We start from the raw sequence: 16,305 nt of genomic DNA, 5'->3' as shown, positions 1-16,305 counted from the left end.
CGTCATGTGTGTCAACTGTAAACCATTGCTGTGCTAAAAGCATCTCGCTTAAAATAAAACATACACAGTTTCCTTTTAGCTTCTTTTATTGTTGAGGTGACAGTCTGGCTTCCCTTTGATTTACACAGTAATGGTCATTTACAGTGAAAATATTACATAAGAAAATTGAGCATACTGAAGAAAAAAAACAATTCTGAAAATTCAGTGCGACCACCAACACATATGTAACCATAATTTCTGGTACTTTTTTGCAGAAGGAATCGGTTTGGTGCTGCAGAAAATTCGACTCTGCCTGCTCCTCATTCCGGTGCTTTATCTTCCGATTTCATGCACAATATCACTGTTAGGGTATCTGCTGATCCAGTAAACCAGTGTTCAAGCTTTCAGAACACAAAAGAGAAACTAATTTAACTGTATGTCCCTTTAAATATATCTTTTAATTCTGATAGTAATCTTAGGTTTAACTCTAGGAAGCATTAACGAGTATTTCAGAAGGCTTACATGTTGTGGATTCAGCACATACCTAGCTAAGATTCTGCTGGCTTACTCCATCTATTGGCCATTTTATCTTAATCTATTTTACCCATGTCCTTGCCTCTATTATTAGGAAGCAGGATGGACACACTTCAGGGCCAGTTCAGCACAAATTCAATGACTTTGCCTTGTTTCTGTCTCACTGTACTACAGTTGGTGCAGTAGAGTAGGTAATTACAAATGGCATCAGTATGCATATTGGTGTTTGTAATGAGAATTATTATTTAATAAGTTGTACCTTAGTGGACAAACTATGACTACAGAAACATTTACACATCCGGTCAGTCACACATACACACACTCCAGGGACCACGCATGAATTAACTAGTGAGCTGCAATGAAGTGACACTGCTAGGCTGAATGTTTATAATCTATTTACCAATGATTACAGTGAATATAAGTCAACTTTGTCCTAATAGGCAACAAAGTATATGTGAATCAGGTTTCCTGGCTTGCGCCAAATAAAAACTTGGATTGGTGAATGTCCATTTAACAAAAAAATATTATTTGTATCAATCACAAACCAACAATTTCACTCTGCTTTGCTCACTTTTCATTTTCATTCACCATTTCATATAGCATTCTTAAAAATATAGCCTGCAAATGCCAGCTTTGACTGAATCTGTACATTTTCATACATTATTTGCAAGTCGTGCCTCTATAGTATATGCAGTTTTTACACCTACTGTACATCCTGTCACTGTACAACTTTGCACAGTCCTGTCCATTAATGCTACAGAGATCAAGTACTGTACTTTCGTTATCCTGAGCACTTTAAAAAGCTTTCACAAATAATTTTGCTTTCAGCAAGCTACAGTGAAGACATCAACTCAGATCTTCATTGTAGTGTCTGCTCATACATTACAGAGTCAAAGGATTTACATTTGAACCACTCAGTTTAACATTTTTAACTTGTTTTGTATAAACCATAGGAATAAAAAAGTTGCTTAACACATTATTCATATAATCATGTATACACTCATTACATTCTATTTGCTATTATGCATCTGCTAATAAAACATATTAACATCACTGGTGGCTGAAAAAAGCTAATATTATTGCATGTTACTGCAAAGTGCGCTCATGCTCTACATATGCATAGCTGATTTATCATATTCCCCCCCTACTTTTTCACATACACGATAGTGCTTTAGTATTAAGGAGAGCTGCAGTGACTGATGATAGCCCCAAGCGTTGGTTGCACTACGCATCAAATGAAATTTTATCTTGTCGAAGAAGAACATTTCATTGGACTAGAATTTTCAGCGTTCGACTGCAAGCAGCTAAACAAACAGTAGCAGCGATGACAGTGTGGTGAGTTACTGTCCTATAGTATTATGCAAAAATATTTGAGCAGTGTGAAATAGAAGTAAAACATTAGCATTTACACTCTTGTGGTCCCCTATACATATGTAATTGTGTGTGCATGTGTGTTTATACAGTATGTATGTGTCAACACAAGACCGTATGGAGTAACTGTTTCCCTAAAAATGCATATTGTTGGAGATGTTTTTAAGAAGACTGATTCTAGTCAGACACTCTGTAGCACCGAGCTATTGGCATCTTCAGTATAAGCAACCAGAAGTATGGCAGAAATAAACGAGAACTTAAATATTTTTGGTCATCCTGTCCCTGGCAAGCTTCATCACATTGACTTCTGTTTTGATTCTGCAGTACACCAACCACCTGTGAGCTGTCACACCTAGAGGTACAGCATATTCATTACACTCATTTCTGAATCCCCACGGTTGAGAATGTGAGAATACTGTAATCAGCAAAGCTGCTATCTACTGACAAGTGATTCTGAACCACTTACAAGTGCCATTCTGTATAGGTGATGCACTGATATAGGCTGAAATACAACTAGTATAAGCATATGTACCTTTTACAGTCCTTTTATGTATAATTTCAAAGCTTGACATCTCAAAGCTCCATGCTTGTCAGTAAGTTCTCTCTTTATTTGGTTGTTCTTATTTATGAACTTTATTTTATTTTTTTCTAAATTTGGGTTTTTGTTGTAGTATTTTAATACACCAGCTGAAGATGGGTTATGGCTCAATGAGAGATTGTCATCAAAGGGTATATTTTAGGATGACAAATCTATACAGTAAGATAATAATAGCTTTAACTGGTTTTTAACATGGCTCAGAAAAGAAATCACTCAATAAAATTATGTTCCAGCTGTAATTAAACATCCTTTAAACCCCCACAGTGTTCTATCTGAATAAGCTATTATGATTACGTCAGATCAAGCTTGCTCAGATGAGGCACTTCAGTATTTCACCCTGCAATACAGTGTAAGACTTGTTGGCTGCTCACATGACTTGGGGCTTGATTGAACTTTGAATCCTGCAAAACCTGAACTTACCAAAATAAGAACTATGTAGAGCACCAGGGATCAAATCCCACTCTTCTGGGCAAAGGAACACAACTCAAAATGTAAAAAAAAAAGAAAAGTAAAGAAATAGAATACGTAATACAGATATTTGTGGCTGTTGGAAGTGCTTTTTCTATCTACCCAATCCCTAGTGAAACCCCACCCACTGTCCCATGGGTCTTATGATGCTAGTCACTCCTGAACTCCTCTTCAATTTCAGGGAGGTGCTTCTTTTCTCTCCTCAGGGTTTCAGCGGTCAGTGGCCTGGAGCTGCTAGGAGACTCTAGGTTCTTGGGTTCGTTGGTGTGGTAGCTGCCTTTCTGCTGATACGCGTAGACATAGATGCTATACAGGCCTCCAAAGAGCAGCAGCAGTGCCAGGATGACAATGACTGAAGGATAAAAATAGCTCAGTCAGAGTTAATCTTCAGCACAATAAGGAAAGAGGGGCTGCTAGAAATACAGATGAGGAGCAGCCTCTGTCTGATTGAATTCGATGTGACTGTTAAAAGGTCAATCAGCATTCAAAATGAGTCGTAGATTTTTTTCAATGTGGTCACACTTTGCATACCACCTGCCTCTGAGGCCTGTTACCCCCAACCAGTGCTTCCAACATAATGGTGCAGTAGCTGAAGTACTTTACAGCTAATGATTCAAACCTCAGCATGCTCACAAATACCCTCAGTAGATTGCTATAAAATATGGATCAATTATTTTGCGCTGCTAAAAACATCAGGTGTTTGACAGTATTATTTTCCTAGTACAGATCAACTACACCTAATACAGTGCTTAGAGCAGCAACCAAACATTATTTAAAGTAATACTGTCACAAGACAAACATTTTCTTTGTGTCACTATAGCAGAGTTTGTTCGCTGGCACAATTTAGCATTTTTATTTTATTCACTACATTTAAAATACGAGGTGTAATTTTTCAGTCATAACCATTTTTCCTGAGCAGTATATCAGACAGGGATGATGTCTGATAACTGGGGGGAGGGGGAGGGGCATTGTTGGATGCCTGAATGGTGCACTAATCTTTAGTGACACGCTTATGTTCTGCATAATAGCATAATATCTTTGAAGCGGAATGATGTATTAAGCTGAAGCAATGAACAGTAAACTGGGTCTGTGCAGACTAAATATAGATGATCCAGTAAAGGTCTCAGACAGGGATGAAGTAGGGAGTCTGTGCCACAATTTAATCCTGAGACTCCAGCCTCTCCTGCTCATCAGGGGGGCCTGCTCTCATTTTGTCTGAAATACTGTGCCCCAGACCATCCATCTGGCCTCAATATTCAACATGTCCTCTTGTTGTAAAGTCTATGTTAAAGTTACTATACTTGTAAATGATCTGTTTCTGAGTGAGCATGGTAGAGTGTATGTGTAAGTACATAACAGACAGTGACTGACTGAAAATTTGTCACAAACAAAGTACAGTAGATGTATGTATGCAGGGCAAGAGCTGACTAACGAGAGTCTGTTAGAGAGAAAAATAATCTTACCTGTTATCCAAAACAGGCCAAGGTCATCATGAATATAAAAATACTCTGCAAGAGAGATACACAGTTGTGTATGTGAACAGTGAACATAAAGTTATATTCTCTCCATAAAGTTACTGACATGTTATGAGACATACATAAAGTATAAACTCACCTATGCCAGTAAACCAGGGGTCTACCTCCCATGGCACATAACCCAGGACAGGAGGGAAGGCACCACAGTTGGACTCAGACACATAGCCTTGTATTGACACTGGAGGTTCTGTCTCATTGGGACGGAAGAGGGCCTTCAAAGGGGCATAGACATTATATCTCACTCCAGATATACAGCCTATGAAGCCCGGAGCATTATGCCTCTGGATCTCATAGTCAATGTCTCCAACCTCTGAAGGGCCATACACAAATAATAAAATATTGTAAGAGTTTCTTTAAACAAAAACTCAATGAATACTACTGGCAGTAAGATGAATATATTATGTTTAATATGTTCTTATTGACAAGTGGTAAATTAGCTATTTACCCATCACTCTACCCAGAAACATGGACTTGGGAGAGTCAAACCTGGCATCCTCCACTAAGGTTATCTTTTCCACTATGGGCTCCATGTAATCCACCTGTGGGCAGGGTAAAATATAATTTACACCTCACCAGTACAAGAAGGGAACTGACTCATAACATTAATGTGTAAATGACCATAACATCACAAACAGAACTAACTACAAAAATACTTCATATGTGAGCAACTACTAAAACACAGCTGTAGAAATTTTTACTGTATTCTGGATATTTAGCATGTAGCAGTCATTACTTTATTTAACTGACAGCTTGGGAAATATGCTGGTTTTGCAGAGTTAGATGAGAAGATTTATACTGCTCTCATGTATGCACAGTAAATATGAATCATCAGCCAGTGAGTTTAGCTTAGCCTGAAGACTGAAACATGTGGCTGCTGCTAGCCTGGCTCTGTACAAAGTTCAAATCTACCTAGTGAGTTTGTCTTTATGCTAAGCTAAGCTGAGTGGCAATGGGCACCAGATACAGAGAACAGTATCAGTCATCTCATCATCTAAGTCTACAAAAGGAAGCAAAAGGAGTTATTTTACAAGACAAACTCTTCCTTGTGTAGAAATTCATGTACAGTATCTCTGTATTCTTATAATTCAAAAAAATAATTGGATCTACTTTGGAGAGGTTTGTCAGTTGGACATGCTTAGATGGGTGTAAACAGTCTGCGTGTCTAGAAATAAAACTATTCCACTGAAAATAAACCAGAGATCAGAGTTTACACAGTAACAGCAGCGAGACCATAAACCTGTGTTTTGATGGTTCTGTTGTGTCTGGTTATGTTGACATAGTGGGGGTATCCATCTGCCAGGTTTCGATGAGTCAGCTGGTATTTGTGTGTTATGAGCCCCAGTTTATACCTCAGATCTACACTACCTTTGAGGAGAGAGGAAACAAAAACATCAACTCCTGGGGTAGCTTTTCTTTTGCTGAGCAGTCTTCTGCAACACAGATGTTATGAAATTCAATCGTATCCATTCTCAGTCAAATTGTTTCTGAGCTTTTCCTACCGTCATTCTTGAGGATGACAGCAATGTAGTCTTGGATGAAGGAACTTATATAGAGCAACACAGCTGGTGTGTGGACAGTGCTGAAACTGAACTCTATGTCATCTGCTGTGTCATTGTAGCCAAGGCTGAAGTTGTCATAATGTGGGTCAATCCAGTTGGCCCATGCCGCTTCTTCTGATATGGGTTTCTTTCGTATGTTGTACCTGAGCCACGAGCCAATCTCAAAGTAGGCTCCAATGTCTGAGAAAAGATCACTGAGGAATTACACCTGGTTCCACATATTATGTCAATTACTAAGTTCAGGGTTTGTTTAATTTCTTCAAAAAAATGTCTGAACTCACCTTTGTGGCAGTAGAAGCCATCAAAGGCTGTGTTGTTACAATCACAAGTGTAGGAAGCATAGCCCTCAATACACTGGCCACTGTTTCGACATGGTATAGTAGCATTGAGACACTCTCCGGTGCAGTTCCTCCTTACACCCTGTTCTTCATTTACTTTCCCTTCTAGATCAAGAGGAACACCGTTCATCCGCAACCCTCGAAGACACCCCAAGAACGGATAATTACTGCGATTGGATGAACCTAATAAAAAGAATACTTTAATTACAAGTCATTCATCTTTAAAAATTTAAAAATGACAAATCTACTCTCAGTCAGTTTTAAACTTCCAAGTTTCCAAATTCACCTTAGGCAACCTACCTACTAGAAGAGGATTAGTAAACTTCATGGTGACAAAGGTCTGACCTGGGAAACGTCTGACAGCCCAAGGCTGATAATCAACTTTTATCCGGGCCAGCTTCACATTAATCTCAGCCTGAACAAAGTGCCACTCATTGTCATTGAGTGGCACAGGGGAATGTAAGGTCACATTAAGGATCCCATCACCAACCATAAATATAAATAAAAGATTATGGGTACCTGGGAGAGAAAAAGAAAAATATAAAGGAAAGATAATTACAACAAACCTATGGTGATTCTTAGATAAATCATTCAGTGGTGTGAGGAGAAAAGTCTCCTGCTATCCAATGAATCTACACACTATTGAGCTCTATCCGTATAAAGTTTCGAAGGTGGTCATCAGAGTTCTCCAAGATGACGCCATGGTCGCGATAGGTTTTGAAGTGGAAGGAAATGTCTGCGCTGGAGCCAGGCCTGAATGGGGGGAAGGTTATGTGGGTGGGCTTGGTGAAGGCTATAGTGTTCCAGATGTTTCCTGTGAAATACATTGAAATATATGTAAAGCAGAATAACTCCCAGCCGTCCACCAACACTGGACACCACTGTGTCAGCACAACTCAGTATATTTAATCTCACTGTCGCCATGGCAGCGGAGGGGTCCAACAGTGAAGTGTGCTTCTGAGCCAGTCCTGTTGGTGTCTCCGACCACCACTCTCCTCACAGGCAGATGGTCTCTAAAGTCCAAGTAGCCCTTATCTGAGTACCTAAAAAAGCCATCATGGGAATGTTAAAACTACACTGTTGGTGTAACAGACACAAGCTAACCCTGTTCACTGTGTCCTTTTCTCACCATTGTCTGTAGTCAGCATCACAGTTGCACTGAAACTTGGGGTCAATACAGGTTTGGTTAATGGTGCAGCCACATTTTTGTACCTCCCTGAATGTCCCACCCCAGTAATAATGGCTCTCATTGTTGCGCCCAATCCAATAACCAAAAGGTCTTCCATCTATTTAAAAGGAAATGGTACCTTGTCAGTAACATTTTTATGAATCAGCACACTACTAAAACAATAAATTCACTGATCCCACTTACTGGGAGTGTTGAGGAGACGAGACTTATAGCAGGAGTAGTCAATCCACTGCTCACAATACATGGAGGTGTTGGCCAGAGCAGTAACGTCATCCCAGGAGGCATTCCAGTAGTTGACGTCTCCTATATACGGCCGGTCTATTGAACTGCCAGTCACCTTGGTACCGTCCACACGATTATTCATAATCACTGTCCAAGCTTTATAAGCTATGAGGTGGTGTGACAGATGTAGGGGAAACAATCATAATTGAAGAAAAATAAAAAGAATGTTAAGAATATTAACAGAAATCCTAGACATAAAGTAACTAGTTCTGGAGAATCACAATCATCCAATACAAAGACACACCCCCCACACAGAGACACACAAAAACATTGGGCATATCTTGTTTTATGAGCCCTTTTAATTTCCCATGAAATTTCAGCACATATTTCCCATTACAGGAACATGATAACCGGGTGATTTCTTGCTTCCTGACTTTTCATTAACAGCTCTCTGAGGATTTAGCAAAAACTGAACACATTGCTGATAAAGCTGACAGTGATTGCTTACACTTCATTTTGCAGTACACCTCAAATGGTTTCAGTGGTCCACTGAGATCAGGATCGATGGTGTAGTTTCCAGACCAATACTTTCCACTGAGTCTGTAGGCCTCACATGACTCTTTATAAACCGCTGTTTGAGGAGAGAGATGATCAATTTGTTATTATTACGGAGAAATATAGCATGAGCCAGGTGCAATTAATTAGGAAAAGCCATTTACTGAAATGAGGAAATTACGAGCCAGCACTTACACATGTGACACACTTCTCCTTTATAGCCTGTGTTCTCACAAAGACAAATAAAGTCGTCCCAGGACTGGATACATCTGCCCTCGTGTTCACATGGATTTGGACTACACCTGTAAAGAAAACAGATGCTTACGCTGAGTTTTTTCATATTACAAAAGTAAAAGACTAACAACATTTTTGTTTCATTTCCTCATTCTTTCTTTTCTCTGTGATATTTATCTATTGTTAAGAAAATGCACACAGAGTTTATGAGGTGACACTATGAGATGACGGATGCCACGAGCTCTAAAGACTCACAATTCAGTACCAAACACATCATAAACATTGTGAATGAGATCAGAGTACCTTAACATTAATAAAATATACAGGATCAGTAATGAGTCATCAAAGCTATGTGTATTTATGTGTGTGTGTGTTGTTCTAGTGTTATAGGGTTTGGTCATTGTTGCATTGCTGTTCTTTATGCAACTTTTCTGCTGCTGATGACATCATGTATGTTGTATAATACATACTGAAACCTACCTGTCAGTGATACCACAGGTGCCTAACAACAGCTCAGCATAGTGCCCCCACTGTCGCTGCAGAATAATGTCAATATCAAGCTGTTCATTGTCTATGAAAATATGTTGCATGCAACCATGGAAGCGATTCAGTTTGGTCTCACACTTCCTTATTGTGTTATTGGTTTGTGGACAACCTGCGTGCAGGAAAGCAAAGCAAATACTGTGTCAGTATAATACAGATTTATCTATATGCTGATTTCTTTTTGTCAGCAGGTTTTTAAGTCAACACCATACCTCCAAAAAAGTACCGGTCCCCAGTCCGAACCATGAAGGGGTTGGTGATTTTCAGAGGAGAGCCCTCCTCTTCATCGATTGTGAGGGTCAGCAGATTGTCTCTGGCTGCCAAGTCCACTGAATGCCAGTAACCATCATTTAACCTGTAACCTAAAGATTGGATAAACTATGCTATAACAGAGATGCACATGCACAATGCACAGCATTCATTTAGAACTGACTGACGCCTACCTGTACACAGTATGTTCCAACATTTTTTTTGTTGTATCTAACAGTGCTAAAGATTACTTAAGCCTACCCGCAGCAAACTGGAGTTTCTTCTTTCCAGGCTGGAATATAGTGACGTTGATCTGTCCCTCGCTCAGACCCAACTCAAGGGCACCCAGGTCATCAGCAAAGCGCGTGAACATTAGCAGCCCTGTGTAGTCCCACGAGCGGAACTTGAACTTGACAAACATACGAGGTCTCCTGAAGAAGCCCGGTACCTGGAGGTAGTTGTTGGGCCCAGCAAAGGTCATTGGCTTGAGGAGAATGTCACGGCAAGCAAAATGCATCTTTTTCTGAGGGTAAGAAATTCAAATCACAAAAAGGGTGTCACTATTTGGGCATAAAACAGACAAAGTAATTGTGTAATTACAATTATTAATAGTGATCAAACAGTTGCATAAGGTAATTCCTAGAATCTGAATAACTGTTTATATAGAGCCTTACTTTTCGTGGTATGCGGATGTCAGATTCTTCTCTCTTGGCCTTGTAAATGATGTTGACACCATTGATGAAGACGTTTTCCAAGCAGCCCCGGAAATTTGGTGTGGTTGGGAGGTGAGGCAAGTTGTCCTCTATTACTCCTCCTACATACAGCTAAGAGATTTCAAGACAATTAGTTACCCTCATTAACCTGGAACATTAATCAAAGGAGGATAATTAACCCAGATGCTGAATTACCTGTGTATCTAGATCCAGGTGGGTAAATTCTCCATTACAGATGGCTGTCACTGTGTGACTGTCCACTGTTAAGTTCACCTGTCTACCATAGCGCTTGATAGTGACATAGTGCCAGTGTAGGTTATCAAGAAGGCTTCCAGCAGTCAGTGTAGTTCGACCATCTACTTTGTGTACTACACTACTTCCTGAAAAACAGAGGACAAAAACAAATACTCAAAACTGCTCTAAGCAACTAAATATAAAAGGGAGAGAAAATGCAGTATTTCTGTAGGGCTCCAATCAACAAACTGTTATAACCAACAATATTGATTTCAGGACTGAGGGAAGCCTGACTCTTTCTGAGATGGATGTCACTGTCCCATATGCCAATATTTTCTTTACCTACCATTCTACGACAAAGTCCTGTCTATAAAGTTCAGCTTTAATGATGTCTCTCTAGTGTCTGGTTTGTTGTATCTCTCTCTTTCCTTCATTTCCTGGCATTGCTCTACTGCCTGCATATTAAAGTCAACCCTAAATACTATTAAAAAACAACTTATCCAACAAACAACACGTGGTACCAAGGCTGATGTGCAAGTAGAGACGGCCTTTTTTCAGCTCTAGCATGAAGAGGTCTCCCTGAATCCCCTCACTGTGCAGCAGCAGGCCATCCTGCTCCAGAGTCTTGAAATTTATGGCGATGTGGTCATGCAGTGTGCGAGACCTCTTTCCTGGGTACATGTAGACCACTGAGTCATCCCCGTTGTACTGTAGGACATAGGAATCTGAAATGTAAAGCAAGACAATTCTGTATTCAGGACTGACTACAGAACATTTAGATTTAAAATATTACCCATGTTGTTGTAAGTGAGGCACATTTGAGGTTATATACAATCCTGTGTGGCATTTATTGAGGTTTAAGGAATTATCTGAATAAATGTTACATGACTTATTTCCTGGAGCTCTTTGCTTGTTGGCATTTAGCTGGTATAGGATGTCCATAACCATGGATCAGGTGATACTGAGCTTAGTCATGTTTTAACTAGAAACATATTGTAATATATTTTGTACTTAAATGTGGTGGCATATTATCAAATAAGCTCTAGGACTGTAGAATGTCCTTGGATCTGAATCAGAGGCAGTAAATCCCTGTGTAGTGTCCATCAGTCATTTTTACCGTAAGCGCAGCCAAACAGCTCAAGCCTCACTCCGATCTTCCCTCTATTCTCTGTGTTCCACGCCAGAGGCAGCAGGCGAATGTGTTTAGCAGTGAAAGCATAATGGAAGACATTCCTCTTCACCTGATAATAATTCCAGTTCCCAGGCAGTGTCTGCAAACAGATGAGACAGGGAAAGAAGGGAGAGAGTTACTGAGTCACAGCAAAAGTGTTAATGCCTCATTAAGAAAATGGAGATGAGCTGATGAGAAGCTTAACCATGTCAGTGCTAAGAGAGATAATATACTGTGCTGTTTTTGTTTTAGGGCTGGTGACAATGAAAATAATGGAACATCCACTGATTGCAGAATTGGCTGTAGAGATTATGTATGTCTAGGTAATCCTCAACTCATCCCTGTTATGCTTTCATTCCACCTATACTCCAACCATTCTGGCTCAGTGACACCTACAGAGTTTCCTCCTTTCATGATGTACGGTGTCCAAGAGTCTCGCCGGTCTCCATAGAGCAGGGTGTACTTGGTGACCCAGTCATATGAGTTGAAGGTTCCTTGGGTGGCAATGGCCACCAGTCGGTACTTCCTGCCCAGGTCTACTTGTAGCCATGGCTGCCTGTCATTTGAGGATGGGGACCAGCCACTGCTACCTGAGGGGGAGAAAATGGAAAATGTTTGATTTGAGGGTGAGATATACAGCCTGATAGAGATGAAATCATGACCAAACCAACTGTGACATCAGCTGGAATTAAATTCCTGGCCATCAGCCACTGCTGAAGCTGCCTCAAGTTACATAACATGAGGCAGTTCATCAGACTTTGTGAAGCTCCCTATGGTGCCCTAAGTATATATACAACTTTTTTCACATATGCTGAAATACTCTTAAAGACATGTAAACAGATTTTGATGTATAAAAGTGGTGATGTCCTTTAAGATTGTCAAGAAATTTAAGAACTCCCTGGCTACTTGAAGCCAATTCCAGGGTTAATACACTTTGCTTTTCCTGGTGTAATATATGTGATGACAAAGGTGAATAATGCTAATTATGAATGAACTCCATATAACAGCTAAGGACTTACCATACAATTTGGCAAAATTGGCAGAGTACAAAAAGTTATATCTGGAGGAGGCCAGGAAGGAGGAGGCATAAAGCCCCGAGACAAGTGGATCAACACATTCTCCTGCAGTGATAATAAGGAAGACAACAAGGTCAGGAGTTATTAAAAAGGCCTTCTGATAGTGCATGCTCCAAATATACAAATGTGGTAAAAATCAATTCAATAAAATTTAAAGCATAACACATTTTGAAGTATACTGGTAGGAAGGTCAAAGATGGATAGTCCACAGTGCTGCACAGCCCCTATAAAAACAGGTGGACCAGGACTTGCCAGTCAAATCTTCTCAGAAAGAATCTCTGCATCCTCAGTTCTTTACAAGACAGTCACAGGTCCGTGCCTGCATGTCTGTATATTTCTGTGTAATTTCTTGAAAAGTACATGCAGTTTCATATGTAGGGAAGTCAATGTCAAACTGAGACTGTGGCTCTTCCATGCTTCATTGCAATTCTGGATGTGTTTTTGAAAGTGATAAGACGGTCGCTCATCTGCTGAACATCCGCCTATGGCTATTAAAGCTTATCACATATATACCTAATCTTTCTTGTGTCACTGCTGAAGACTATGATTATGCCCTCACCTTGAGCTCAAAGATAAACACTGTCTATGTTCTTTAAGTACTGGGTTCTTTAATAGTCTCAAGAATTTAAAATTAGATAGGTTAAAATACTGTATAGGTGGAGTAAATGAAAGGGTAGACATAGTTTAAAATCAAATGTTTTAATCTGAGTGTATACAGGTCGAAGTAAAACACAGAAATTTGATAAATAAAAAAAAGCTCAAATCTGACTCCTTTTTTATCCGTGTAATGCTTTTTAAACATTTGGAGCTGTTTTCTGGCCATTTCTCTCTGCCACTGGCTGACCTGCAAGGCTGTTCTGCTATCTCCTGTTAAGCTGTTCTTGAGATGTGATGTCAGCCTGCCTGCCACATGCTTCCTGACCCACATTCTGCCTTAGGTGTACTCCCTGCCTGGCTGGCACTTGCTGCTCACCAGTGCTTTCCAGTTGTCTCCTGTTCTGTATCCAGATGCCAGTTACAAGGTCCATGCCCTGCCTGTTTTGATTTTTCTCCTGTTCAGCTCTCCTAGTATTCTAAGTTTCCTGTGTCAACCTGATTTGTGGACTAATTATTGTCTGGGCTAAGGAAACATTTCCAAAGTAGTGACATCTGAAAACATTTCACAATATAGGTATTCTCCATAACATTAAGTATTGTTCAAATTAAGGTCAAGATAGAATACTGTCACTGGTCAGTATGTTTTTTTTTTTTTTTTTTTTTTTGACTAAGCTCAATATTTTGGGGTTTTCCTGAAGAGGATTGTTTGTTCATATATTTTTGCTCACTTCAGACATGGTGGACTTGTTTTCTGTATTTGATTACCAGATGCCATGTTTTAAGTTTTTACCTTTTCGTGCCCCCAGTGAAAGCCCATGGTGTTCATTCTAATATGTGGCTTGTAGCTTGGCCTCCTGTGTATCTCACCTGTCCACTTATGCCTCCTTGCAGTTGCCTACTTACTGCCACACTGCTGTAGGAGTGCCTCTTTTTGATAGCTAATCAGAGTGGGGCCTGGCTAATAGCTGGGTGGGAGACTGCAGGTGAACAATCTAGTGGAGGTCTGCATTTCAAACACTTGACCTCTGCAGCCCACCTACTGGGTTATCTTTATTACAACCTGGATCAATCTTCTCACCTGGTTGCCTTCTCAGTTCTCACCACCTCCACCTTTATCCTGAATAGTCAGCCTTGTATTTATTGTTATTAAAGCATCTTACAAACTGATAACCTGTCTTGCATCTGAGTCCTAAAAACACCTATCTTGACAAGGTGGAAGAAACATGCTGAGTAAGGGAAATGTGACCTTGACTTTCTGTCTCTACCACCCTAAAAGGATTTTTCACCATGGTTAACATAGAGAAGTCTGTGCTATGCTGCAGATGAGATCTGTGCTGTTCCACTCCATTACTGCACTATAATCATTACAAGTGATCCACTGCTCAAATGGCTACTCAAAGAAAAATGTGTGGAAGCTTTGTCACAGACCCGAGGTTCATTTGCTGCTGGTGGCTTAAGCTGTATTGATTGGTTTCAATTCCTCACTTAATAACTTGTGGTGGAATTTTAAATTAAAGAAGCTGCTTCCTCCTAGATTGCAGCAGGTTAACCCAGGTTGCTCAGCTCCTCCTTATGCCAAGACAGTCATGTACCCAACACTGTAAAAACTGCAACTTGTATTCTTTGGCATAAGTAACAGTTAAATTGGTAAGGATACCAGTAATTCAAGAAAAACAATGCAACTGTGCCAACAAACTCTGCTTCATTAAGTGACTCTTGGTAAATTACCATTTTAATCTGATTCATTAAACAAAGGCCACGTTCACACTGCAGGCTGAAGTGACTCAAATCCGATCTTTTTGCCCAAATGTGACCCATATTCGATTGTCTTATGACAGTGTGAACAGCACAAATCCGATTTTTTTTCAAATTCGACCCAGGCCACTTTCATATGTGGTCCTAAATCAGATACATATCCGATGTTTTGCAATGCGACTTCAGTCTGAACGGCATAAAAACGACATAAAAATTGCATGTCATGCGATTTTTATGTCATTGAAATGCGACAGACGTCACAATTCTGCGCTGGAGGAGGCGAGGCCATAAGCAGTATTTGTGCTCTCCTCCTTCTTGATGTTCTTCTTATTATTATATCTTTATTTCGATTGCACATTAACTGGTACATTGCTATGCACATGTCATCACGAGCCGCATCCATTTTTATTTTCACAAACACTACGCTGCGTCTGACGTCACGTCCTCTTCTGCGCATGCGGGTCACCTTAGGGCCATATACTGTTCACACATGAGACAGATGGCAGTCGCATTTAAATGACAGTGTGAACAACAGCGTCAAAAAATCGAATTTCGGCAAAAAATCCGATCTGAGCATTAAGACCTGCAGTGTGAACGTAGTCAAAGTTCTACTGCCTTGTCATCTCTGGTTGAAAATGCATGAAACAAGTTTACTTGGTGTAACTTGTAATCACAAGTTCATTTAGCTAAATGTACACAGTTGTTTAGGTAACTCTTTAGACAACTTCCCAGCATGCATTTCAACAAGGTTGAAGCACGCAAGACTTGGGGGTCATTTTAAGGACTAATGATCTAACTGCTAAGAGTGTCAGTTCCAATAAAACTACTACATCCAAACTTAATTGCAAACCAAGAATTCTGAATAGACAGGTTTGAGTTGGTCTTTGTGTAAACAGACAGTCAAAAAAATCTGAGTTGTGATAATGTAAAATGTGTACTCTAACTTCTGCACATTAACAGAAATAAAAATTCTAAGTTGGATGAAACTCAAGTATAATTGACTAACTCAAAATATACTTTTTTGCCTTGAAATCTTCTCAACTTTTTCTTTTTTACAGTGTACATCCCCACCTATTCAATGTCACGTTTCCTTTCCCTTACTCTGACGGCTCCTTTTGTTAATCTCCATTCAAACTCTGAAAACCATCCACTCTTTCGTGCGCTCACTACCCATTACCTCATTCTCACACTTAGCATCATCTCACTCTTTTTTTTCTCTATGCCTCTCATTTCCCCAAGGGACATTGTCACGTCACAGTAGCTAAAGTGTACCTGAAGCCTGTGCAGAGCATCCTGTCACCAGGTTTTCACCCTTCTCCTTGTGATCCTACATCGCCCCCTCCCTTCTCTACACCACACTGCTCTACAGTATATCACTCCTGCTG

General features: G+C 40.0%; 1 protein-coding gene across 1 annotated transcript in view; it reads right to left on the bottom strand.

The window, feature by feature from the left end:
* Positions 1-75: 75 nt before the first annotated feature.
* The window catches only part of cntnap1 (contactin associated protein 1), a 19,417-nt gene continuing 3,187 nt past the window's right edge, over positions 76-16,305 (bottom strand). The window contains exons 2-24 of the mRNA XM_020607323.1: positions 12,512-12,613; positions 11,889-12,082; positions 11,439-11,592; positions 10,843-11,046; positions 10,283-10,467; positions 10,049-10,198; positions 9,636-9,897; positions 9,338-9,487; positions 9,063-9,237; positions 8,544-8,650; positions 8,302-8,424; positions 7,755-7,958; positions 7,512-7,668; positions 7,298-7,425; positions 7,023-7,196; positions 6,683-6,901; positions 6,326-6,565; positions 5,985-6,224; positions 5,723-5,850; positions 4,931-5,024; positions 4,565-4,795; positions 4,414-4,458; positions 76-3,302 (exon numbers count right to left, since the gene is read on the bottom strand). Of these exons, the coding sequence (XP_020462979.1) occupies positions 3,100-3,302; positions 4,414-4,458; positions 4,565-4,795; positions 4,931-5,024; positions 5,723-5,850; positions 5,985-6,224; positions 6,326-6,565; positions 6,683-6,901; positions 7,023-7,196; positions 7,298-7,425; positions 7,512-7,668; positions 7,755-7,958; positions 8,302-8,424; positions 8,544-8,650; positions 9,063-9,237; positions 9,338-9,487; positions 9,636-9,897; positions 10,049-10,198; positions 10,283-10,467; positions 10,843-11,046; positions 11,439-11,592; positions 11,889-12,082; positions 12,512-12,613 (3,869 nt within the window). The 3' untranslated portion in view covers positions 76-3,099. The remainder of the gene's footprint in view (positions 3,303-4,413; positions 4,459-4,564; positions 4,796-4,930; positions 5,025-5,722; positions 5,851-5,984; positions 6,225-6,325; positions 6,566-6,682; positions 6,902-7,022; positions 7,197-7,297; positions 7,426-7,511; positions 7,669-7,754; positions 7,959-8,301; positions 8,425-8,543; positions 8,651-9,062; positions 9,238-9,337; positions 9,488-9,635; positions 9,898-10,048; positions 10,199-10,282; positions 10,468-10,842; positions 11,047-11,438; positions 11,593-11,888; positions 12,083-12,511; positions 12,614-16,305) is intronic.

This window comes from Monopterus albus, unplaced genomic scaffold (genome assembly GCF_001952655.1).
Source record: "Monopterus albus unplaced genomic scaffold, M_albus_1.0 scaffold85.1, whole genome shotgun sequence".
Lineage (NCBI taxonomy): Eukaryota > Metazoa > Chordata > Actinopteri > Synbranchiformes > Synbranchidae > Monopterus > Monopterus albus.
Note: the sequence above shows the minus strand (reverse complement) of the source record. Positions and strands in the feature narration are given on the sequence as shown.